General features: G+C 44.6%; 1 protein-coding gene across 2 annotated transcripts in view; it reads left to right on the forward strand.

Moving 5' to 3' along the window:
* Positions 1-25,059, forward strand: part of URB1 (URB1 ribosome biogenesis homolog) — a 43,098-nt gene that overhangs the window by 14,715 nt on the left and 3,324 nt on the right. The window contains exons 19-37 of one of the 2 annotated variants that reach the window (XM_072138640.1): positions 18-217; positions 492-710; positions 1,877-2,047; positions 2,187-3,021; positions 6,500-6,701; positions 10,829-11,015; positions 11,648-11,706; positions 11,817-12,013; positions 12,924-13,034; positions 13,132-13,195; positions 13,412-13,580; positions 19,094-19,190; positions 19,397-19,557; positions 19,885-19,996; positions 20,827-20,933; positions 21,028-21,171; positions 22,334-22,443; positions 22,682-22,861; positions 24,045-24,286. In XM_072138640.1, the coding sequence (XP_071994741.1) occupies positions 18-217; positions 492-710; positions 1,877-2,047; positions 2,187-3,021; positions 6,500-6,701; positions 10,829-11,015; positions 11,648-11,706; positions 11,817-12,013; positions 12,924-13,034; positions 13,132-13,195; positions 13,412-13,580; positions 19,094-19,190; positions 19,397-19,557; positions 19,885-19,996; positions 20,827-20,933; positions 21,028-21,171; positions 22,334-22,443; positions 22,682-22,861; positions 24,045-24,286 (3,567 nt within the window). Of the gene's footprint in view, positions 1-14; positions 218-491; positions 711-1,876; positions 2,048-2,186; positions 3,022-6,499; positions 6,702-10,828; positions 11,016-11,647; positions 11,707-11,816; positions 12,014-12,923; positions 13,035-13,131; positions 13,196-13,411; positions 13,581-19,093; positions 19,191-19,396; positions 19,558-19,884; positions 19,997-20,826; positions 20,934-21,027; positions 21,172-22,333; positions 22,444-22,681; positions 22,862-24,044; positions 24,287-25,059 lie in introns of both variants that reach the window. The other variant, XM_072138639.1, reaches the window with a different exon arrangement.

Below are 25,059 nucleotides of genomic sequence, written 5' to 3' on the forward strand. Positions count from 1 at the left end.
AACTATTCTTATAGCAGAGCCTATGATCCGGTACCTGACCTCCATCATGGTGGACGTGCTCCATGCCCAGCGGGACCCTCTACCCCTCTGCCTCGCCCTCCACTCCTATGATGAGGTGCTGCAGTATTTGGATATAAGTTCCCCGGAGATCCTTTATCTTCAGAACTTGTATAACTATTACAGCTTGTGGTTTCCTCCATCGGCCAAAGACTCTCTAGTAAGTGACTTCTCACAACGTTATGAGGGGTAAAGGGGTTAGAATTCCTATCGGGTCATTGATGGCCAGTCCTCAGTATATTCGATTAGTGGTCGCTGAGCTGCAGTACCTAGATTGGCCACTACACAGAGAATGCATATCTGTTCTCTGTCTGGATAGCTGATCGGTTGGGGTGCCGGGTGTCTTGAGACATTGGTCCAGATGATATCTCTAAGCTTGAATGACGATTTTAGCTTCTTATGACCACATGAGGTCAGTGACTTTGTTTCTTTAGTTCACAGAGCTAAGTGATGACAGTATGGAGGTCTCCGAGCAGGAGGAGGACTCGTCCTATCATTTCCTATTGAAGAATGTGTTTGTGAGCAGCAGCCTAGTAGAAGAGGTCCAAAAGAACCTGAAGAACTCCATAGCTCGGATTCCCCAAGAGGAATTTCCTCTAGCAGTAAGACATACCCTGCTGTGTCTGAGGACCACAGTGGACAACTTCAGCAAGGTACAGTATTACAATGCACTCTATTACTACAACAGCTAGTTCTCCCAACTGCACAGTATACACGCACTCCCAGCTAAGTAGTGTGTGCATGCTCGTCAGATTAGGCCACTCTGGACACCTTCAACACCATACTACAATATTGCTACACACTGTATTGCCAAAAATACCTTTAACCAAGAGCTAGTCCTCCCAACTGCACAGTATACATGCACTCCCATCTAAGCAGTGTGTGCAGGTTCTCTAAAATAGGCTACCGTGGACAACTTCAACACCATACTACAATATTACTACGCACACTATTGCTACAATACCTTTAACTGAAAGCTAGCCCTCCCAGCTAAGTAGTTTGTGCATGTTTTCTGAATTAGGCTTAAGTCCGGACAGTTTTGGGTGTATATCTGATTTAGTCAAGGAGGTGGGCTGAAATTCCACATACAGAATTGTTCTTGCATCCTCTCTAGGGGAGATTGTGAGGTCTTCATACAGAGGATGTCATCAGGTTGTAGTATAATCCATTATTTCGGCCAACTTTTGATGGTGCCAAGCACAAATCCTCATTATACAATTTGGTGTAGGTTCGACACACGGCAACCTCCGTAGATAAATGGAGCTCCACTCGTGATCTGTGTAGCGGCCAGCCAGACCAGGTTGCTACAGATGAGCTCCCATTCATTTGAATCAGAGATAAGTATCTGTGAGGCTGCTGGATGTTAGACTACCCTCCAAACTGCTACGAAGGACCTTTAAAGTGCATCTACCACCAGGATGAAGGATTATAAACCAAGCACACTAATATACAGGCGTGTGCCCCCTCTAACAGGATCTCTTCACTTAGCTTTTTATGCCCTGGTTTTCACAAAAAAGGCTTTAAAAATTATGCAGATGAGTCTGTGGGGCTCCAGGCTCCATAGGTGTTAATGGAGCGTTGAGCCCCTTGGGCTCATTTGCATAATTATAAATTCTTTTTTTCTCTAAAACCAGGGAATAAGAAGCTTAAAGAAGAGCAGATCCTGCCAGAGGGGGCACACACCAGTATGTCAGTGTGCTTGGTTTACAATCCTTCATCCTGGTGATAGATGTCTTTTAAAAATGTGACTTTTTTTCTGTGCATTTTGTATCAAACTCTAATAAAATGTATAATCCCCTTCCCCCACACTTCATCCCAGTTTGATAAAGCTACTGGATCCGGGCTGGTTACCCTCTACCTGGACCTGCTGAGTCTCCTCCTATGCAAATACCAGAAAGAATATGAAAGTAAGAAGGAGGAAGCACAAAACACAGAATCTGATCTCTTCGTTGAAAGCGATGTGATCGTTCCGGAGACGTCGGGAAACACGGTAATGACCGATATCATTCCTAGCGGAGAATCCTGCTTTCTTATGTAGCAAAAATGGCAAACCCTTCTTTGACGAGTATAAAGTTATAGTAAAATATTTATTATTTTTCATCTTTGTTATTTTGTTATCCATCTTACAGATCTTGGACTCTGTGATGTCCATCATCTTCAAGCATCCTCTGCTTGAAAGTTGGTTCTTGGCCTTAGAGCGAGAATCCGCACCCCTGCACAACCTAAACCCGGTCTCTGTTAAGCTGCTTTCCTCCCACCTTAACCAGGGACTGCTGAAGTTACTGAAGTCCAGCTCTCCTCTACTGCAGCAAACCAAAAATCTCCATCTGGTGGCCAAATATTTTGAGGTCACTTCTGTCAGTGTCCTTAAAATTCTAGAATCATCCAAGAAGCCGACAGCGAAGATGCCCCAAGCCCTAGAAGCTCTGCAGTCCTTACATCCGTACATGGACACCTTGCAGCTGAATGAAATCACTATGACCCTCTTGAAGCTTCCTGAGGAGCTTCTTCTTGAGGACAAGGATGACTCTTCCGATCAGAAGTTAACCAATTATGGTGGGATTTTAGTTCAACTCCTCAGTGATAGTCACCGGAGGAAACACTGTCAGGAGGATCTGACCTTCTCAGTAGAACATGCAAGGGGTATCGGCCATCTGTTGTCCACATCAGCTGGGTCTGACCTAGAGTCTGTCCTCGTGGACGCCCTGCAGAGAGAACCAGCGTTGGCACATGTGGTGGCGGTGGACACTCTCACACACTGTCTTGGTAAGATGAATAAATCCTCCCTGGCTATTGCCAGTCTCTTGGTTGAGCACAGCAGGACTCACAGGCTGCAGTTTGAGCTTTGGTGTCTCCATCCTGGAAGAGTAAAGGTCTTGAACAAGAAAATGGAGACTTGTTTGACCTTGATCAATGCCTACCTGAAGACCACAAGCCATTTACAGTTTACGCAGATCACTAAAGGTAATTTATGCTGCTGTGAATGTGCATATGATACTTCCTGTTCTGTAGAGATCACTGAATTATTGGCAAAATCGGCATTACAATGACCAGTGTCGCCAATATACAGATCCTACAATTCTTCACGTCTTCCGTCCCTATGCAGCGACCTTTGCTCAGGCACAGAGCATGCCCACAGCATTTTGATGGAGCCAAAACCTCCTTGTTGCCTGTCCTGTTTCGCCTACCTCCATAAACCTATATCCAATGTTGTGTGTCTCGCCAAGTAGGGCCGCATCATACTAGTGTTGTGGCTACACTGCGGTTTAACCCCTTAAGGACGCAGCCATATACTCGCCTGGGCATTCACATTCAGTTTGATAAATCTGCCATATGTAAACATTTCTTCAATTAGATGTTATTAAAAAAAATGTTCCTGTGTGAAGATAATTTCTCATAAATGTAGTCATTTTGTCCCTTATAAACGAGATAGCTTCCTTGGATACGGCCACCTCTGCCCGAGAGATTGCACAAATAAACAAAAAGGTTTTGTATACGAAATGTCTGGGAGTTTCTGCATGTCTCACAGCCGTCCTGTGGTAATGATTGCTGAATCCTGGTGGTCCGGCAGGAATCTATAGCCCAAGTCTGGCCACCGCTGCCAGAGTGTGAGGTGGTCGTATCCGAGGAAGCTATCTGGTTTCTAAGGGACAACATCATTACATTTATGAGAAATTATCTTCACACAGGAACATTTTTTTAATAACATCTAATTGAAGAAATGTTTATATATGGAAGATTAGTGAAACTGAATGTGAGTGCCCAGACGAGAATACCCCTTTAAGGCTCAGCCCGATTTTTTGGATTCTGACTTGCTTCGCTTTATATGGTTATAACTTTTGAACACTGTTACTTATCAAAACGATTCTGAGATTGTTTTTTCCCCACATGTTGTACTTCATTTTAGTGGTAAATGTTGGCTGAAAAGTTTTGCGTTTATTTACAAAAAAAAAGAAAATATGATAAATTTTTTGAAAAATTTGCCATTTTCGAAATTCTAAATCATTGCGTTTTCAGGCAGATAGATTTACCACCTAAATAAGTTGCTGAATAACATTTCCCATTTGTCTACTTTACATTTTCATAATTTCTGAAATGTCTGGATAATTTATTTTGATGTTACGCGGCTTACAAATAGAATATCGCTTTTCCGGATTTTCAGAATTGACTATTTTGGGGATAAATACAGTTTTGAATGAAATTTTATATATTTGGCATCAAAACCCCCCCTATAACCAACCCATTTTCAAATCTGCACCCCTCAAGCTATCAGAAACAGCTTTTACGAAGATTGTTAACCCCTTGAGATCTTCATAGTAATTGAATCAAAATGGAGGTGAAATTTAGAATGGTCATATTGTTCCCTTATACGTTCATTTAGCCCTAAAATTTACACATTTCCAAAATATAAAAAGAGAAAACCCACCATACAATTTGTTCTGCAATTTCTCCTGAGTACAAAGACCCCCCACATGTGGCTGTGACTTGTTTTATGGGCGCACAGCGAGGTGCAGAAGGGAAGGAGGGCCCTATAGCTGCCAGGATTTTAGTTTCCTCATTGGCCCTTTTTGAAGGCTATAAAATTTTCGCTTTTCCGTTATTTGGGCCATGTGATGCCATTTTTTTTGCGGGATGAGATGCTTTTTCCAGTGTTACCATTTTGGGGTTGGTATCACCTATTGTTGAAAATTTAGGAACTTTTTTTGAGGGCAGGAGTAGAAAAGCATCAATTCTGTACTGGATTTTTAACTTTTTTTTTTTGTTGTTCACCGTATAGACTAATAATCCTGTTATCTTTATTCTATGGGTTGATACGATTACGGGGATACCAGACATGAATATATTTTCTTACGTTTTACTAAATTTGTCAAACAAAACCCTAATGTGGGGAAAAATCTATAATTTTTGTATTGCCGTCTTCCAAGTGGCATAACTTTGTTACGTTTTTGGCTACGGAGCTGGTTGATGGCTTGTTTTTTGCGGGACATGTTGTACTTTGCACCAGTATCATGTCGGAGTACATATGGTTTTTTGATCACATTTTATAGCATTTTTTGTGCGATTGAAAAGGTCAAAATCATAATTTTTGGAGGGTTTATAACAGTTTTTTTTACGGCGTTTATCGTGGGGGTTCAATAATGATTTACTTTTATTCTACGGGTTGTTACGGACGCGGTGATACCATATATGTGGGGTTTGTGTTATGATTTAGACTTTTTTTTGAGTTATATGTCTCTTTATATGTTTTGGGGATTTTTAGTGATTTATGACTTTATTTTTTTTATTGAATAACTTTTTTTTTTACTTTTTCACTTTTATACCATGGGACATGAACAAGCAATCCTCTGATTGCTTGTTCATGATAATATTCTGCAATACTCATGTATTGCAGAGTATTATCAGTGTCAGCCTATGCACTTGCATAGGCTGGCACTGTGCCAGTAAGATGACGTCACAGACGCCATCTTACTGGCAATTCTTACAAGTAACTATAGCAAGTTGCTATAGCAACGATCGGCGCCCCCCGAAAACAGTTCGGGGGGCCGATCGTGGGGGAAAGATCCCCCAGATGCATGTTAGATGCCGCGGTCGCGCTGACCACGGCATTTAACGGGTTAAGCACTGCGATCGGAGACCACTCCGATCGCAGGTGTTACACTGGGGTGTCGGCTATCAGTCACAGCCGGGACCCCGTCTTTCCTGATGCTGGTTCGGCTCAGATCTTGAGCCAAACCGGCATCAGCTCAGCGTCCGATATATCGGACGCTAAGCGCTAAGTCACTGAGCTCAGCGTCCGATATATCGGACGCTGAGCGTTAAGAGGTTAATAGCTATGGCTAAAAATAGGTGCCATCACTCATGAGCTTCCTCAGCATTGGTAAGCCAAATTTCAGACTCCACCACAGTGGTCATAGCCCTGATCACGCTAGCAGTTCTAACATTAGAGTGGTTATTCCTCCCCAGTGCCTTATGCCTCTGATCTGTAGCTTCACTACTGAGCATGTACATAAAGTGCAGCCACATTTATCTCAACTAGAAACCTATAAGAGGATGCACAACCTGTTGCCGATTTGCGTCCTGTGCCCTGCTGACAGTCCGATGAGAGCTCCCATAACTATTTGTTATTCATTAGTGTTCATTGGTGCTGGTGCTTTAGCAGTGAGTACAGCTGAGAGGTCTTCACCACTCCCAGGTTTCACCTGCTGCTCCCGGGTCCTCTCCTGCTCCGGGTCCTGATGCCACCGCATACAACCAGCGCGAGGCAGAGCGGTGCAGGGAAGAGAAGACGCGCCAGGAAAGGAGAGGATTTATTTATTTTGTCTTCTCCGCGGGCTGCAGTATTATTCATCTGCTTTTGGGATTCTCTGTATTGTTGTTGTCTTGCAGGTTTGGGAATTTCTGTATGAATGAATCTCGGATGTTATTATTTGTTCATTTTCAGTGTCCTCTTCCGTTATCCGCATATTGATGGAGGCTTTCTGGGACAAGCTGGTGAATATGGTTCTGGGGACTGACACCTCGGAGCAGACATCAGAACACATCGCTGTATTATTAAAGCTCATCCCCCTGACTGACAGGAGTGACCTGGAGAAACTGATGAATGAGCTCCCCGAGGTCCTGGCATCGCCGTCTTCTCTGGAAAAGTAAGTGGATACAGCGATAATGCACACAGTAATGTCACGATACAGGGATAATGCACGCAGTGATGTCACAGTACAGGGATAATACACACAGTGATGTCACAGTACAGGGATAATGCACGCAGTGATGTCACAGTACAGGGATAATACACACAGTGATGTCACAGTACAGGGATAATGCACGCAGTGATGTCACAGTACAGGGATAATGCACGCAGTGATGTCACAGTACAGGGATAATGCACGCAGTGATGTCACAGTACAGGGATAATACACACAGTGATGTCACAGTACAGGGATAATGCACGCAGTGATGTCACAGTACAGGGATAATACACACAGTAATGTCACGATACAGGGATAATGCACGCAGTGATGTCACAGTACAGGGATAATACACACAGTGATGTCACAGTACTGGTATAATGCACGCAGTGATGTCACAGTACTGGTATAATGCACGCAGTGATGTCACAGTACTGAGATAATGCACACACCGATGTCACAGTACAGGGATAATACACAGTGATGTCACAGTACAGGGATAATACACACAGTGATGTCACAGTACAGGGATAATGCACACACCGATGTCACAGTACAGGGATAATGCACACACCGATGTCACAGTACTGGGATAATGCACACACCGATGTCACAGTACAGGGATAATGCACACACCGATGTCACAGTACAGGGATAATGCACACACAGATGTCACAGTACAGGGATAATGCACACACCGATGTCACAGTACAGGGATAATGCACACACCGATGTCACAGTACAGGGATAATGCACACACCGATGTCACAGTACAGGGATAATGCACACACCGATGTCACAGTACAGGGATAATACATGCAATTTCTCCTTGTAGCAAAGCCGTGATTGTTCCTGCAGTGTCCATATAGCGTGTCCTGTTATCACATGTGGCGGTACATGGCAGAGCGGCTCCGCTTCCCGTTTATTAGTCAGCCTGTTGTCGGTACAGCGATGGAGCGCCAGCTGCGGGCACCGTCTGTTCATCCCCTGCTGGCAGAGCTCTTGGCTGCTGAGGAATAACTGTACATGAGTTTGCATGAAAATAAACCCTATTTGTGTTAAATAATCATTAATGATAGAACGAGCCCTGATGGGACTAAGGCTACATTCAGACACATGTATGGGGGACGTATATACGGCTGATATACGTCCCCAATACACTTCTATGGGCGCACGGCCCTGTAAGGGAGCGGTACAGTGCAGCACATGTCCTATCTTTTCCCGTATTACGGCGCCGTGCGCCATAACTTCCTATGGAGAGGGGCGGGGGTGAGCGGCGCTCACTTCCTCCTCCTCTCCCTGCGCTGCCGTGTGCCCGCTGTGCTACGGTGCGGCGGGCACACGGCAGTGTGCATGTAGCCTAACCCAGTGTAATCTACAGGAGGCCGAGACAATGATTCGGAAAACCGGGCAAAAGAAATGTTTCTTCCCCCTAGTCTTTCAATTTATAAAATATTAAAAAAAAATTGTTTGTGGTCCTCAAAAATCTATTTTTGAGACTCCTCCAAAAGTGCAATGTGTTTGATATATGCTCAATGAGGTTTTTCAGCCTTCAATTGGTTTTGATAAGATGTGACAGGATCCCATAGAGCCCTATTCACTGACCCCCTTCTTTTAGCTAAAAATTGTTTCCTTTATATCCCCATAAATCAACTTATCTTATATTCCCTGGCATCAGAGGGGGCGTGTCCTGCGCATCTGGCCCCTCCCATCTACCCCTCTTTATGTCCCATTATCAGCATGCTATTTGACCAATGGGGGTGTCATCTAAGGTCCTTTACCAAGTTTGCAATATCTGCATCATTTGCATTGTCTACCCCATGTATGCATCTGATTACATGAAATGACAGCATCCTCCATGGACTTCTCCCCCTTTCCCATCCTCCATGGAGGCTGCTATGATTTCATGTGATAAGGTGCATACATGTGGTAGACGTTGCAACTGTAACAGAACTGGTCACATGACATAGGGGGCCGTATGTTGTAACAGAGCACTATCTCTTTTACAACAACATGTACTTACAGGGAGACCTGTCAATTGCTACAAAAAAGGCAGGGCAGCGCAGTGAATTGCATATAAGTTTACAAACTGATTTTTGTAACGTTGCAGCCATGGAAAGGAACCATAAGGAAAATGTCTTTTTAAAGGTGTTTTCCCACGAAGCAAAGTTAGGCTCTATGCACGGGATAGTGGATCAGTGCTGAGGGGTCCCCTCGCTGTTCCTCAGACTAATAGAGCAGACAGCCGCGAATGTCCTTTCTGCTCCATTAATTTCTATGGAGTAGACGGAGATCACTCACTCACTCACCCTCCCTGCCTGCCTGCCACTCACTCTCTCTCACTCTTCCTGCCTGCCTGCCACTCACTCTCTCTCTCTCTCCCTGCCTGCCACTCACTCACTCTCTCCCTGCCTGCCACTCACTCACTCTCTCCCTGCCTGCCACTCTCTCTCTCCCCCTGCCTGCCACTCACTCTCTCTCCCTCCCTGCCTGCCACGCACTCTCTCTCCCTCCCTGCCTGCCACTCACTCTCTCTCTCTCCCTGCCTGCCACTCACTCTCTCTCTCTCCCTGCCTGCCGCTCTCTCTCTCTCTCTCTCTCTCTCTCTCGCTCTCTCTCCCTCTCTGCCTGCCTGCCTCTCTCTCTCTCCCTGCCTGCCTCTCTCTCTCTCTCTCTCTCTCTCTCTCTCTCTCTCCCTGCCTGCCACTCTCTCTCTCTCTCTCTCTCTCTCTCTCTCTCTCTCTCTCTCCCTGCCTGCCTCTCTCTCTCTCTCTCTCTCTCTCTCTCTCTCTCTCTCCCTGCCTGCCACTCTCTCTCTCTCTCTCTCTCTCTCTCTCTCTCTCTCTTTCTCTCTCTCTCTCCCTGCCTCTCTCTCTCTCTCTCTCTCTTTCTCTCTCTCTCTCTCCCTGCCTGCCTCTCTCTCTCTCTCTCTCTCTCTCTCTCTCTCTCTCCCTGCCTGCCTCTCTCTCTCTCTCTCCCTGCCTGCCTCTCTCTCTCTCTCTCTCTCTCTCTCTCTCTCTCTCTCTCTCTCTCCCTGCCTGCCTGCCTGCCACTCACTCACTCACTCACTCACTCACTCACTCACTCACTCTCTCTCTCCCTGCCTGCCTGCCACTCACTCTCCCTGTGTCTTATCATCTTTGCCTATAGTAACCAATCGAAGCTCAGAGCTCATATTAATAACATGTGGCAGAACAGCAACAGCAGACAATGTAGCAGCAGCAACAGACAATGGCTTCTGTATATGGTGGTTTATAAGTGTATTTTTGCGAAGTGTGGGGTGCCAATTATGGCTCAAAAGCTGGGAGCGGCTGAAAATCTGCTGATTGTAAACATGACGGTGCAGATTCCTTTAGTGGACATAGATACATACGTACACTCACACATAAACTCAGCTTTCTATATTAATGTATGTGTGTATATATACATATAAAATTGTGACCGTGTCAACATATGTGCATACATGGCGCTTTTTGGAGTGGATTTCTCCCCCAAAAAATTGTAGTTCCAACAACTAAATAGACAAATCTGCATGAAATGCACACATAAAAACCGTGCGTATTGGATTTGGATTTTCCACATGACAACCTGCAATGTGTGCAGAGAGCATAGGTTGTATATGTTACATACCATACATATTATTTAGATACTTTTTTAGCAAAAAAAAAAATTCTCCCACTGATCACACCCCTCTCAGGAAAATTGCTGATTGGTTGCTATGACTCTCCGGACCCTTATAAAGGCTCAGCCATAACCGGCTCCCTATTATTCTTTGCCTGCGGCAGGGAGTATTAGGAATCTGGCACTAGGACTATGAGCTGTATTATTGCTTCTATATGGAAGTTAGCAAATGTGAGCAAGTTACTTTTAGGGACTAAAATTAAGTTTAAAAATCATGTTATGCAAATTATAAAGTACAATTAGTGGCCCCTCCTCCCACAATCTTTTACAGATTGGTCAGTTATAGTATTTTTTTTTCCCCAAAACCCTTTAAATATGTACTTTTTTTGGTCCCTTTAAGACTTGGTTGTTGGTCTTGGACTCCATAGTCATCCGAATTCTTGTAATCAATTAACGTCTTACAGATGGGCTCTCGCTGACTGTGTATCACAAGCTGCAGACTGTGCCGGGGTGAAGGGCTGTTCTTGGCAGAGGTCTCTCCTGGCATCATGTATGAAGTGTCTGACTACCACATATGGCACCAATAAAGAACTGCAGGAAGCGACACCGGAAGCGGAGATGGCTCTACTCTCTCGTCTTAAGGAGCTCATGGTAGGAAAATCCAAATCTCCGCTTTACCTTTAGCTATCCCATTGCTCGCCATAATGAACCATGTTGGCCATGTTTTTAAAATCGTTTTAATATTATGAATTAAAGTTATTTGTTAAACCTCATTTATATTAGACCTGGGAGGTTTCGTATTTGAAAATTGATGTGTAGCAGGTTTCTGTGTGATATGTCTGCTGTGGTAATAGCTTAATAGACATCTATCACCAGGATGAAGGATTGCAAACCAAGCACACTGACATACTGGTGTGCGCCCCCTCTGGCAGGATCTGCTCTTGTTTTAGCTGCTTATGCCCTTGATTTTGAGAAAAAGGGCTTTTAAAATTAAACAAATGAGCCTGCGGAGCTCCAGGGTCCATAGGAGTTAATGGAGCCTGGAGGCCCTCATGCTCATTTGCATAATTTTCAAAGCACTTTTTTTTTCTTAAAAACAAGGGCATAAGAAGCTAAAAGAAGAGCAGATCCTGCCAGAGGGGGCACACACCGGTATGTCAGCTCCTTCTTTTGCAGTGGGGCCGCCAGTGCATGTCTATTCTTTTCTCTGACTCAAATTGCCAAAAAAATATTGCAAAAAAAAAAAAAAACATTTAAATTTTTTTATTAATATTTTTTTCCAGCCACTAGTCAAGGATGATGTCCCGTCTGAATGGAACAACCTAGTTAAGAGCGGCCTGAAGTAAGTGTCCATTCATTTCATGGATGAGTGACGCAGACCTTGCTATTTTACTTCTACCTCTCAGTTGACTTCTCTACGTCTCTCATACTCACATTGTGTCTTTCCTTTAGGTATCGCTATAAGGATCCTGCATTTCTGGAAGCTTTACGTTGCGGGATCGAGCACTGGTATGAGCCGGACGGACCCCGTACCAAGGATTTGGTGCAGTTACCGGCCATCCACATGATGGTGACACAACATTCGCTGTTTCTCCCAAGTTTCCTTCGCTCCAGAGAGGAGGATGAGAGCTTGTGCAGAGTGATCCGAGGTTCTTCTTTTCTTTCTGTGTGTGACATTGTTCTGTGTGATGGATAGCTGCTCTCTCCTCGCATCCCTGCGTCATCACTTTGTCCCTGTCTTTGTGGCATCTCCCTGGCAACGTCGGCTCCCATTCACACCTGTATTCCAGTGACCTTAAAAATAGCGATTTATTGTGAAAATAAATATAGCACTCGGCCCATGACGACCAATCAGATTGCCCCGAATACTTCTTTTGTAGTTTAGAAAATTCGAGCACCCATCCTGCTGACTGTTGCCATACATAATACTTGTGGGTTATCTGGGTCGGTGCTATTGTGTTCCTTATAGTTCTTGTAACTCGGAACTGAATTTTTGCACTAATCTCAATTTTATGTACTAGCTGCCAAACTGGAGTTTGCAAATTTTTCCCTCTATGTATATAAATACACAGAGTTTCTTACCCCCAACTCAATATATTTAGACTCTTGATATAGCCCCTCTATTAAGTGAGTACTCACACTGCTGTGCCCTGTGCTTCTAACTAAATTCTAGCCCCTCCCTTCTGCTCTAAGGACATGATGTTTTATTAAACCATACAAGGGCTAAAGCTTTTACTCAGGGGAGTGGACTCTGGCTCATTGTAGAGAGTTAAGGGTACAGCAGTGTGAGGACCCCCCCCCCCCCAGTGCACCTAGATTGAGAGCGAACCTGTCATCAGGAATGTCATTTTTAGCTGGTGACAAGTTCCAATCGCCTATGCTGTGCAGATTTTAAAAATGCGCTTATCAGCGTTCTGAGTACTGCCTCTACTTTATAAAACGTTCTTTCATATGACCTGGCTCCCTGCTAGCAGGGCGTGGTGAGCTCAGATGCATTCTTCCTTTCCTAGCCCTCTAGTGGCAGATAAAATCAAATTATTGTGTTATTATTTCTTACAGAAAACCTTGCTGATCTCTTACGAACCATTGTTACCAAGTGTCCATCTGTTTGCGATAGAAACCATTTTGCCATTTTGCTTGGGGCCTACGGCGCCACCCTCAGTGCAACAGGTACAGTTCGTGTAGCCCTGTTCATCATATGTGGGCACATTTTTCTTGTAATGGGGTAAAAAAGCCTGATCTCTATATTGATATTGTTAAATCCTAGACCAGAAAATCCTGACCCTGCTGCAGGCCTATGAACAGAACAACCTAAGCCTCACCGATTTCAGGTAAAGCAGTGGGTCGTATAGACTGTGCATATGACTCATGGACCACCCATCCCTTCCCTCAAATCAACATCACAAACTTAGATCTTCTGTGTGTCACCCCTAGGGGGAGCTTTCTGCATACAACGTTGATGTTACTAGAAAACTGTACATTATATTACACATTTTTCGTCCTTGATCAAGTGTTAACTGTCCCGCTAACCATTTTCTAACCACCAGGTTGCTGTTATGGGGCCCGGCTGCTGTGGAGCATCACAAGACCCGGAAGAGTCTAGGGAAATCCCTCTGGCAGCAGCCCAGCATGGAGGAAATACTTACCTTGTTAGACAGGGAAAAGATGATGAACACCATCCTGAACTTCCCGCTGCACCGGAAACTGACTGGGGAGGTAATGTTCTTATACATAATGTATGTTATGTTTTATCCTATCACATTTATGGAAGTATAGAGGATTTCTATAGTGACTACAGATGTTATATACATCCACCCTTAGGTTAGGTGATTACACGGCAAATAATGTAATGCATATTTTGGCTGGGAATTCTAAAGCAGATAAGTGAAGCTGAGGTTTGCCATGATATATCACTCATGACCCCATTTGCTTATGCTGCTTGTAACGGCGGGACTGTGAAAAATGTATTCATATTCCAGGAATGTTGCATTAGGGTAATGTCCTCACACTGCTTTGCACTGTGCTTTTTGCGGCACCAAAGCCCCTCCCTTCTTCTCTGAGTGCATGATGCACTGTTTAACCAGACACCTGCTACAGATTTTACTCAAAGCAGAGCGCTTTACTTGTTCAGTGCTGATAGTTAAGAGCACAGCAGTGTGAGGACATGCCCAAGTGCACTTGAAAAAGCTAACATCTGCCAGTGGAGCTGTACTGTGTTGAGAGTTCAGAGCACAGCAGTGTGAGGACACACCCACAATGAATAAGGCTCTGCTTACTTCTCCATGTTGTCCTGCCGTTTATAGTAGAATCCATTTTTGTGATGAGTTACATTGATACGACTGGTGCGCAGCCATCATCTTTTTCCCGATTAGTACTGGGGTCTCCAGGTTTTGGGTCCTAAAGCTGAGCAGTATAGGGGCATCCTCATACCTCCTCATATCATACAGGTGAGCGGTTCGATGTCCAATGTTGTTTGTCTACATCTCGCCATAATGAAAAAAATGATCTAAAAATAATCCGTCGGTCTCTCTATTTAGCTGCCACCGAGGGTCAGGATCAGAGTCGCATCGAGAAGTCGCTGAGTCACATCTAGTGATTCAGCGATTGTTTGCTTGTTACGGGAAATTACGAGGAGACGTAACAAAGATCAGGGCTTCATGATGGAGCTGATCCGCGTGGGTGCTGAGAGATGGAGTGCATGCAGGGGATGGGTGTGAATGGGTGCTTATTTTATTGACCGCAGAGTAGAATAGTCTATTCAGAACCATAGAGTCGCATTTTCACACATTTGGGGGCGATGAGATGATATTCTGGTGATACACAATGCTGGACAATGGTCGGGTCTCATCACTGATTGTGAAAGGGACGATAAACCTAAAGCTCGTTATCCCATTAAATAGTCTAATTAGTTTTGATATAGAGTGAAATGGCTGATAACAGGAAACACTAGAGGTTAGGCCTTGGATTTGGAGGGGATTTTTTGGACCTACACTATTAATGGTCTTTACATGGGTGATCGGCGAGGGTGCTGATCCCCTTCCCACAGATCTGTGGAAGGTAAAGTTGGCCACACATGTACAGACTCCCTTCCTTCAAGTCTATGGGAGGGATGAAAATAGATAAACTGAGTATTCGTCTTAGTAAAGGAATAGGGACTTGAAGGGGTTCTCCATTATTTTTGTTCAAATGATCATCTATCCTTAGGAAATGTGGTGGAGGTCTGATTTCCGGCGCCCCTGCACTGTTGAATGCTTAAAGAGAAAGTAATGTTTTGGATGAAACCAGTTGCCTCAGCTCGTTGTACCAGACACAGCACTGGATATCATACAGTGGCTGTTCTTAGTATTACACTTTAATTTGTCGAAACTGCAGTCAAATAGATGTCTTTGACCTATGAAGTTGGAGAAGTTCATGTCGTGAAGTTGCAAAAGTTTTGAACCCCCCCCCCCCCCCTTCTCACTATAGTTTTCAGCTATCCCCCCCAAAAAAAAATTATATACACACATATACACTCACCGGCCACTTTATTAGGTACACCATGCTAGTAACGGGTTGGACCCCCTTTTGCCTTCAGAACTGCCTCAATTCTTCGTGGCATAGATACAACAAGGTGCTGGAAGCTCCTCAGAGATTTTGGTCCATATTGACATGATGGCATCACACAGTTGCCCCAGATTTGTCGGCTGCACATCCATGATGCGAATCTCCCGTTCCACCACATCCCAAAGATGCTCTATTGGATTGAGATCTTGGGACTGTGAAGGCCATTTGAGTCCAGTGACCTCATTGTCATGTTCAAGAAACCAGTCTGAGATGATTCCAGCTTTATGACATGGCGCATTATCCTGCTGAAAGTAGCCATCAGATGTTACAGGGTACATTGTGGTCATAAAGGGATGGACATGGGCAGCAACAATACTCAGGTAGGCTGTGGCGTTGCAACGATGCTCAATTGGTACCAAGTGGCCCGAAGAGTGCCAAGAAAATATTCCCCACACCATGACACCACCACCACCAGCCTGAACCGTTGATACAAGGCAGGATGGATCCATGCTTTCTTGTTGTTGACGCCAAAATCTGACCCTACCATCCGAATGTCGCAGCAGAAATCGAGACTCATCAGACCAGGCAACGTTTTTCCAATCTTCTACTGTCCAATTTCGATGAGCTTGTGCAAATTGTAACCTCAGTTTCCTCTTCTTAGCTGAAAGGAGTGGCACCCGGTGTGGTCTTCTGCTGCTGTAGCCCATCTGCCTCAAAGTTCGACGTACTGTGCGTTCAGAGATGCTCTTCTGCCTACCTTGGTTGTAACGGGTGGCGATTTGAGTCACTGTTGCCTTTCTATCAGCTCGAACCAGTTTGCCCATTCTCCTCTGACCACTGGCATCAACAAGGCATTTCCGCCCACAGAACTGCCGCTCACTGGATGTTTTTTCTTTTTCGGACCATTCTCTGGAAACGCTAGAGATGGTTGTGTGTGAAAATCCCAGTAGATCAGCGGTTTCTGAAATACTCAGACCAGCCCTTCTGGCACCAACAACCATGCCACGTTTAAAGGCCTCAAATCACCTTTCTTTCCCATACTGATGCTCGGTTTGAACTGCAGGAGATTGTCTTGACCATGTCTACATGCCTAAATGCACTGAGTTGCCGCCATGTGATTGGCTGATTAGGAAATAAGTGTTAACGAGCAGTTGGACAGGTGTACCTAATAAAGTGGCCGGTGAGTGTACACTGGCTGTAGTTCCCAGTGTTGCCCAGGATAGTAACTGTTCTTGGCTATAAGCACTATATTAATTGCAAACCAAAGTACAAGAAGTAGTTGCAGATATGAGACTGCAGCTCTGGCTGTGACTGGAGTATCATAGATGCTGTGACTGGAGTATCATAGAGGCTATAACTGCAGATAGAGCATGTACGGTCAATCTTTCTCTGTGTGTACGATTGTGCGGTGCTGTTTCCTATGGAGAGGGGAGGAGTGAGCAGCGCTCCTCCTCTCCAGCGTGCTGCTGTATGCATATGTGAATGTAACCTTATAGTCGGACTTAGGAACGTAACAAGGAAGAGGAGGACATGACAGAACTGCAGGGGCACAGAGAGATGGTGTTGTGGAGATGAGCAGGACTGGACTGCCATGTACACTCACCGGCCACTTTATTAGGTACACCATGCTAGTAACGGGTTGGACCCCCTTTTGCCTTCAGAACTGCCTCAATTCTTCGTGGCATAGATTCAACAAGGTGCTGGAAGCTCCTCAGAGATTTTGGTCCATATTGACATGATGGCATCACACAATTGCCGCAGATTTGTCGGCTGCACATCCATGATGCGAATCTCCCGTTCCACCACATCCCAGAGATGCTCTATTGGATTGAGATCTGGTGACTGTGGAGGCCATTTGTGTCCAGTGACCTCATTGTCATGTTCAAGAAACCAGTCTGAGATGATTCCAGCTTTATGACATGGCGCATTATCCTGCTGAAAGTAGCCATCAGATGTTACAGGGTACATTGTGGTCATAAAGGGATGGACATGGTCAGCAACAATACTCAGGTAGGCTGTGGTATTACAACGATGCTCAATTGGTACCAAGGGGCCCAAAGAGTGCCAAGAAAATATTCCCCACACCATGACACCACCACCACCAGCCTGAACCGTTGATACAAGGCAGGATGGATCCATGCTTTCATGTTGTTGACACCAAATTCTGACCCTACCATCCGAATGTCGCAGCAGAAATCGAGACTCATCAGACCAGGCAACGATTTTCCAATCTTCTACTGTCCAATTTCGATGAGCTTGTGCAAATTGTAGCCTCAGTCTCCTGTTCTTAGCTGAAAGGAGTGGCACTCGGTGTGGTCTTCTGCTGCTGTAGCCCATCTGCCTCAAAGTTCGACATACTGTGCGTTCAGAGATGCTCTTCTGCCTACCTTGGTTGTAACGGGTGGCGATTTGAGTCACTGTTGCCTTTCTATCAGCTCGAACCAGTCTACCCATTTTCCTCTGACCTGGCATCAACAAGGCATTTCCGCCCACAGAACTGCCGCTCACTGGATGTTTTTTCTTTTTCGGACCATTCTCTGTAAACCCTAGAGATGGTTGTGCGTGAAAATCCCAGTAGATCAGCAGTTTCTGAAATACTCAGACCAGCCCTTCTGGCACCAACAACCATGCCATGTTCAAAGGCCACAAATCACCTTTCTTCCCCATACTGATGCTCGGTTTGAACTGCAGGAGATTATCTTGACCATGTCTACATGCCTAAATGCACTGAGTTGCCGCCATGTGATTGACTGATTAGAAATTAAGTGTTAACGAGCAGTTGGACAGGTGTACATAATAAAGTGGCCGGTGAGTGTATATGAGGGATGTGTACTGATCTCTGATAACGCTACACGAGAGATAATGGTAATGTATTATCTGCCGCTCTTCTGTGTGTAAATTCTAGTGAAGGTCGTTTTATTGAAATCCCCGCTGACGTCCCATGGTCGTCACCTCGGTGACAGCCGGAGTATGAGGCACAAGTGCCTCCGGCGCCATTGACCTTCACTGGTGTGACGCCAAGATCGGGGAGCGGCGCTAACAACATTCAAGGCTCAGAAATCCAATTTTTTTTTATCTGCAGCTCCCATTTACAACTCTTAAATACCTGTATCTCTGGTTCCATAACTCATCAAAACCACGAGCCTGATGGGATTATTAGGGGAGATTTATCAGAAGTTTCTGAGGTAAACTGGTCTAGTTGCCCATGGCAACCAATCAAAATTCAGCTTACATTTTAGAAATAGCTGTTGAAAAATAAAAACTGAGCACTGATTGGTTGCCATGGGCATCTAGAACAGTTCTGCTCTCAGACACATCCGATAAATCTCTCTAAATTGTCTCTTGTTTCTAGGTGCTAAGGATGGGGGGGGGGGGGTGTCTGAAGTGACACTCCCCCTGCAGCCCCTAAACTTGACTCCTCTCTGGCAAATATGACTCTTCTCTGCACATTTTCTCATGATTTTAGAGGAGTATTTTTTGATAGTTAAACAGGCAAGATGTCATATACATCTATTCTCTGATGTATATAGTATAGTATGAGAGCAGCCTCTACATTCATTTAGGGTACAACATACCCCTGTTCTCATGATCCGTAGGGATCCTCTCCTGGAGTTTGACTGTATGCATCAGTTTTTTGATTAACTATTGTAACAAGTAAGACTTTTTATTTTTTCTCCTAACTTTAGCCTAACTCCGTGTATGAGGATCGGGCGATACCAGATTTACATAATATCTATGATCCTTGCTTCTTATTGCCGCTTTTCAGTGAACTTCTCAGACCAGGTAAGTGGTCGATAGTCCTCGCAGGGTCACATACAGATCACCTGCCCTTGGATCAGCCCTATGCAGCCATTTATGGACTATTTATGGTGCTTATTGTTTTGGCCATGCACCGTTATGTTGAGGTGAGCGTGCTAGTCATGGCAGGACCGGCCTGTGGAGGTCCAATCGGTGATGGAATTGGGACAATTTTGTTTCTCTTTTTGCAGAGTTCCTGGTGGACTGTTTGAAGTTTGTGGAAACGAACGCCCTGGGGTTCACGTTCGCTGCTCTCAGTAGTTACGATTACAACGTGCGGGCAGCCGCTTATCACATTCTGGGCAGCTTTGTCTCTCACATGGAAGGGGCACGCTTCAGGGATAAGATGCAAGTAAGGACTGTCATTCTGTGTCTAAGTCAGCCACCACCATTACTATTTAATACGTCTTCTAATACATAGCTCAAGAAAAAGGAGCTTCTGCCACTAGAGGGTGTATTCTGTACATTCTGCTGTATTCTCCAGTAGAACTGTATGCGGTTATCTCCTTAGCTTCCCCTAGTGGTAGCTCTGCAAAGACAGATATCCTTTTCCCCAGTTTATCTTGGTCCTCACAGGGGTTTGTGTAACTCTGTATTAGATCCAGTGTTCTGAATACTGATTTCTGATTTGCTGTGGTGAGACAATCGATATAGACCTAACCTTTTTGTCCCCGTGCAGCTGCAGTGTCTGCTTGATGTAGTACAGAATGCAATCCATCTGGAGAACATCCGACTGCCGTACGCTTTGGGTCTTTATAGCGCCAGAGCCGCCCAGTTGCTCCTGAAAGCAGGTATTATGATCGATACGGTTATGTGTATTGCGGTACAGTGAATGGGACTTAAATTTTCCCCAACCTTTGAACTAAATCAATTTTAGAAACTTTGTCCTAATCTTCTCTACATACGTTGGCTTTTATCATCCTGCCTCCTAATATCCTGCCTCCATGCGTGCAAGACCTACAAAAACTGAAATATGGCACCTCCCAAATTTTCCTGGTCGTGGGGACCAGGGTCAGGAAAAAAAAAATTGTTTACCCGGTTCCATTGTACTTCAGTTTTTGGGTTCTGCTCACAACCATAAGTTTTGGGGGCGGGTAACCGGACTCACTGCATCCAATGAGTGGCCTCCTTAGACCACAGGAAGTGACATCACACATACTTACCCTTCTCCAGTCCCCATTGCTATAGGCGCCGGAGAAGGGTAAGGCTACATTCACACGATGTGTGCCCGCCGTACCGTAGTACGGCGGGCATCCATCGGCGCTGCGGAGAGGAGCAGCGGATGAGTGCATAGTCCATAGTAAGATACAGAGCACGGCACCGTATCACTGGAAAAGATAGGACATGTCCTATCTTTTCCCGGGCTACGGAGCAGTACGGCACCATACCTCTCCCGTACAGGGCCGTAAGCCCATAGAAGTGTTTGGGGGACGTATATGGGTGGTATATAGGTCCCCCATACATTTGTGTGAATGTAGCCCAAGTATGTTTTTTTTTTTCCTTCCCTGACCCCTTGAAACCTCTTTTAATCCTTTGCAATACAAAAGCTGTGGAGGATTTGGGCCACAAAAGCCACCACATTCCACCTTCTCCCTCACTATGTTTCTTGTCTCTGGTACAGAGGATCACATGTACATCCGGACCACCAGGTTTTTGCTTTCTCATGAATATTTGGATCTGCGGAAAGTTCCAGACTTCTACAGACTGTTCTATAGCTCAGACGTAGAGGTAGGTGATGAGCGGTGTCTGTTATCTGAGTACAGAGATAAACTACATGACAGTCACGTTATATCATGATTGTGACGTCTGATTTCCTGACCAGCATAAGGCGGAGCGGGAGTGGATCCTCTTGTTATTGAGCGATGGAATGAGGGACAAGTATTGCTACGACCTGTATGACTACCAGAGGCTCTTCATGGTCATCATGTGTTATTATAACAGCCCCCTAGCAGATGAGGTGTCTCAGGTAATATCATTTGGGGATATTTCTTAATATTTGGGGATCTTTAAAGGGAACCTGTCACCAGACAGATTTTAGAAGCCCATCACACCTGCAGTGCATATCTGCTTTTCTGCTTTATCTAAGCATTTGCATTACAATATAATTGCAACTTACATTGCATCCTTACAGAATCCTCCGTGTAGTCCCAGGGGCTGGGCTTTGGTTTGGATACATTTAAAAAAAAATCAGCCCCCACCTTTGTGCTCCTGTACAGCTCCTCCCTCCTGCTCCTTCACAAAACTTAGTGTGTTGAGCTGACATCAGTGGGGGAGGGAGAAGGCGAGGGCTGAGAATTGAGGAGTCTGCAGCACAGACAAGTCATGACTAAGGGTGCATTGAGCACTAGAAACACGTAGGCTTTATTCCTCGTACACTGTAAGAAAATGTCTACTTATTTTATTGGATCTTGAAATGAAATAAAGCTTTACAGTAAATACAAAGATTTTAAATCTACACTGGTCCCGAGATTCGTTCCTTTTCCTTTTGGTTGAAGCACAACAGAAATGCCTGTGTGAACCTCCGGCACGTGAAATACAAGGACAAGGGTGAGCTGTACATATATTTTCTCTTCCTGTTAGCACAGACAAGTCACATGTGCTTTTTTTGGTATGTATCCAAAGCCCAACCCCTGGGACTACACAGAGGATTCTGTCAGGAAACCAGGTAAGTTATAACACGCAATTATATTGTAATGCAAATGCTGAGAGAAATCAGAAAAGCAGATGTGCACTGCAGGTGTGATGGGCTTCTACAATCTGTCTTTAGTGAAAATGGGGTCCCTGGTGCACCAGGGGGACTAGTCTTGTGTCTGTAGTCCATGAATTTACATTATACACTTTATGGCACCATGTAAATTGATGGTCTCCAGTTTTAGCGTCACACATGGACACATTATGATTAGAGATGAGTGGACCCGACGTCATGGTTCAGGTTCGGCTGTGCAAACCGGAAGTATTGCTGTATCGGCAGCCGAATAGCCAATCCGGCGTAATGGACGCCCCTTACTAATAGCCATGGATATGAACTGTAACTACAGGTCTGCTCATCTCTAATTATGACTTATCATGAATTCTTCTTGATGATAGAAATGTCTTCTTCATATGACCGGCCTATATTCCTATTACAGACTCTCGTCATGGATGTGTTCATCCAAGCCTCTAAAATCCCCAAAGCAGCTTATCAATTGATCCAAGATCACAGCCTTCTAACCTGGATACAGAATATACTGGGGAAGTGGTATGTTATGTTCACACATTTACACCCAAAATATCTTTCTTACAAACAGATATACTTTGTTTCATATGTGTGTGTGCCTTAAGAGGTTTAATCTGCATAGAATCTGCTTGTGGGTCTGAAAGTTCAGAGCCCAGTGGGCAATCCCTGATCTTTTCTAACTCTCCTGCACAAGCCCATGTTCCTGTTTTGATTGTAAGAATATTTTCCGAAAACTCTTTGTCATGTTTTGTTCTGCCAGGTATGTGGAGAATAAACTCCTGGGCACTGTCATCACATTACTGCACAATCTATGGTTTACGAATCTCGGGAATAAAGAGAAGCCCAAGTCCAAAGGAGAAGAGGAGCAAGAAAAGTTCCTTCCTCTTCATTTGGTGAATGAGTTCCTTTCAGTGTTGCTGATCCTTCTTAGACACATTAGGCAAGTCACAGCCTTTTTTTTTTTTTTTATTCAAGATTTCATGTTGGGAACTGAAGTGTTAATTTAAAGAGAACCTTTCACCACCTCACACATTTGGGGATGAAAATATCTTAATATATGGACTACTTCACAGATTGTGGGGTACTTTAAAATTTTTTTCTAGCTCCCACAGTTGCTGAGATATCAGTCCCAGTATCTGACCTTTGTAATTCTGTTTACTGTCAGAAAGGAGGCACTGGAGCAGAGAAGGGGGTGTGTGTTATGATAATTTTCTCTGTGTTTATCATAACACACATTCTCTGCACTAGAACTTCTTCTCTGACAGTAGCGAGTTTTACAATGGTCAGATACTGGGACTGATATCTCAGCAAGGGCTAGAAAGAAAATAGAAAGTGTGAAGAAACCCCTACATTATGGTACGTTCCTCTACACATTTGAGGTGTTGTAAGGGCCTCTTTAAAGGGAGCTATCTAATTGCAGCACTAGGAGTATTCACGTCTCAACCATTCGTGGCTTCAGATGGCCAGTTTTGCAGAAATGGCTAAACGCATCTGTTATTATTTGTTTCCGTAACTCCTGTAGAGTTGAAGAGAAGTTACAGAAACAGTATAATACGATGAACCTTGCTGCTTCATTACAGCCTTTCAGCGCTGGGGACCAGGGTTCATGTCAACATCTGCATAGAGTTTGTAGGTTCTCTACATGTTTGCATGGGTTTCCTCCGGTTTCCTCCCACACTCCAAAACATACTGGTAGGTTGATTAGATTATGAGCCCTATTGGGGACAGGGACTGATTTGGCAAGTTCTGTGCAGCGCTGCCTAATCTGTGTGCGCTATATAAATAAAGAATTATTATTATTATTAACCACTTACTGCAATTATCGTCTATGGGAATTATGGGTGGAGTATAGAAAAGCAGACTCAGGTATTTTTCTCCAACTATGACCACCTCGTATGGCAAAGACTAGTCTCATCTCAGTCGCCAAAGGATCCCCTTTAAAGAATCAATGCACCAAGTAGTATAAGATCTTTATTACTTTTACCTGTAATGGATTTCCCATCCTGGACAACCCCTTTAACCCCCCTCCCCCTCCCCCCCCCGATGGGCCACTGTAATGCTGTGTAAATAGAGCCTGATGGATCTAAATGGTGTCTTTTATGTTTCATTTTCCCCTACTGTAGGGCAAATTTAGATCTCATCCACATCAACCAATATTTTGGGACTCTGAGCTCCGTTCTGAGATACCGCAAGAGAGTCCTGGAAGCCTTTGAAGAAATGGGACGCTTTGCAATCAACCTGCAGATCATATCGAACAGTAAAGCGCTGCTGCTGCTGCAAAAGTGGAGCGTCATCGACAAGGACCTGGCTCTGCAGGAGAAGCTGAGCAGTCTGGCCAAGGAATACCAAATCAAGGAGCTGAAAAGTAAGTGGCATTTCCCCAAATTTAAGGGCTACATGTCTTTTAGATGGAAAATCAAGCTGGGTATGTGGATATCGCAAGCAGGTGCTAGAATAGAGAAGCAGATTTGGGCCCCGGAAAAACAACCAAGGTTCATGTCTCAAAGTACACGTGATCCTATTGAGTGAGGGAAAGCAGCTCATTCTTATAGAAGAAAGCATCATCCCTGGCATTGCCTGGTACCTGCCAGCAGGTGGTGCTAGAGGAACAGCTTTCCTTTTTGGGAAAATTAAAAAAAAAAAATTTAAAGGAAAAAAAATATTTTTTTTTTCCTTTATGTAAATTAGCTGCTTGGTGCATCAGGGGCGGGACCACGTCATTTGGTGTTTTCCTGTAGACAATATTTTGTTGTGGATATCCATCTTTTTTTTTTTTTTTTAAGAGGGATTACTCGGTGGCGCCGGACAACATAAAATAATTAAAATGGGTGCATCAGCTTTCATGGCCACACCCCTGGGACACTGAGAAGTTAATTAGCATAAAGATAAAAAACTTGTCCAGTACACATTGCTGGGAAAGGGGCAATGTATGTCTCAAAAAAGTGGCTATCGTAGCGGTGCGTTTACTGTTGGAGTCGTTTTGGAGGTGGTAGAATCCCTTTAAGACACAATAGTAACGACTCTTGGATTGACCAGCCTGAAATGAGGCTGTCCTCTATTATACATGGCTCCGAGGTCAGCCATTCATAACATAGCATTGGCCTGTGACTGTCCCCTTTAAGGCAGCGCTTGCCTCCA

Source organism: Engystomops pustulosus, chromosome 2 (genome assembly GCF_040894005.1).
Source record: "Engystomops pustulosus chromosome 2, aEngPut4.maternal, whole genome shotgun sequence".
NCBI lineage: Eukaryota > Metazoa > Chordata > Amphibia > Anura > Leptodactylidae > Engystomops > Engystomops pustulosus.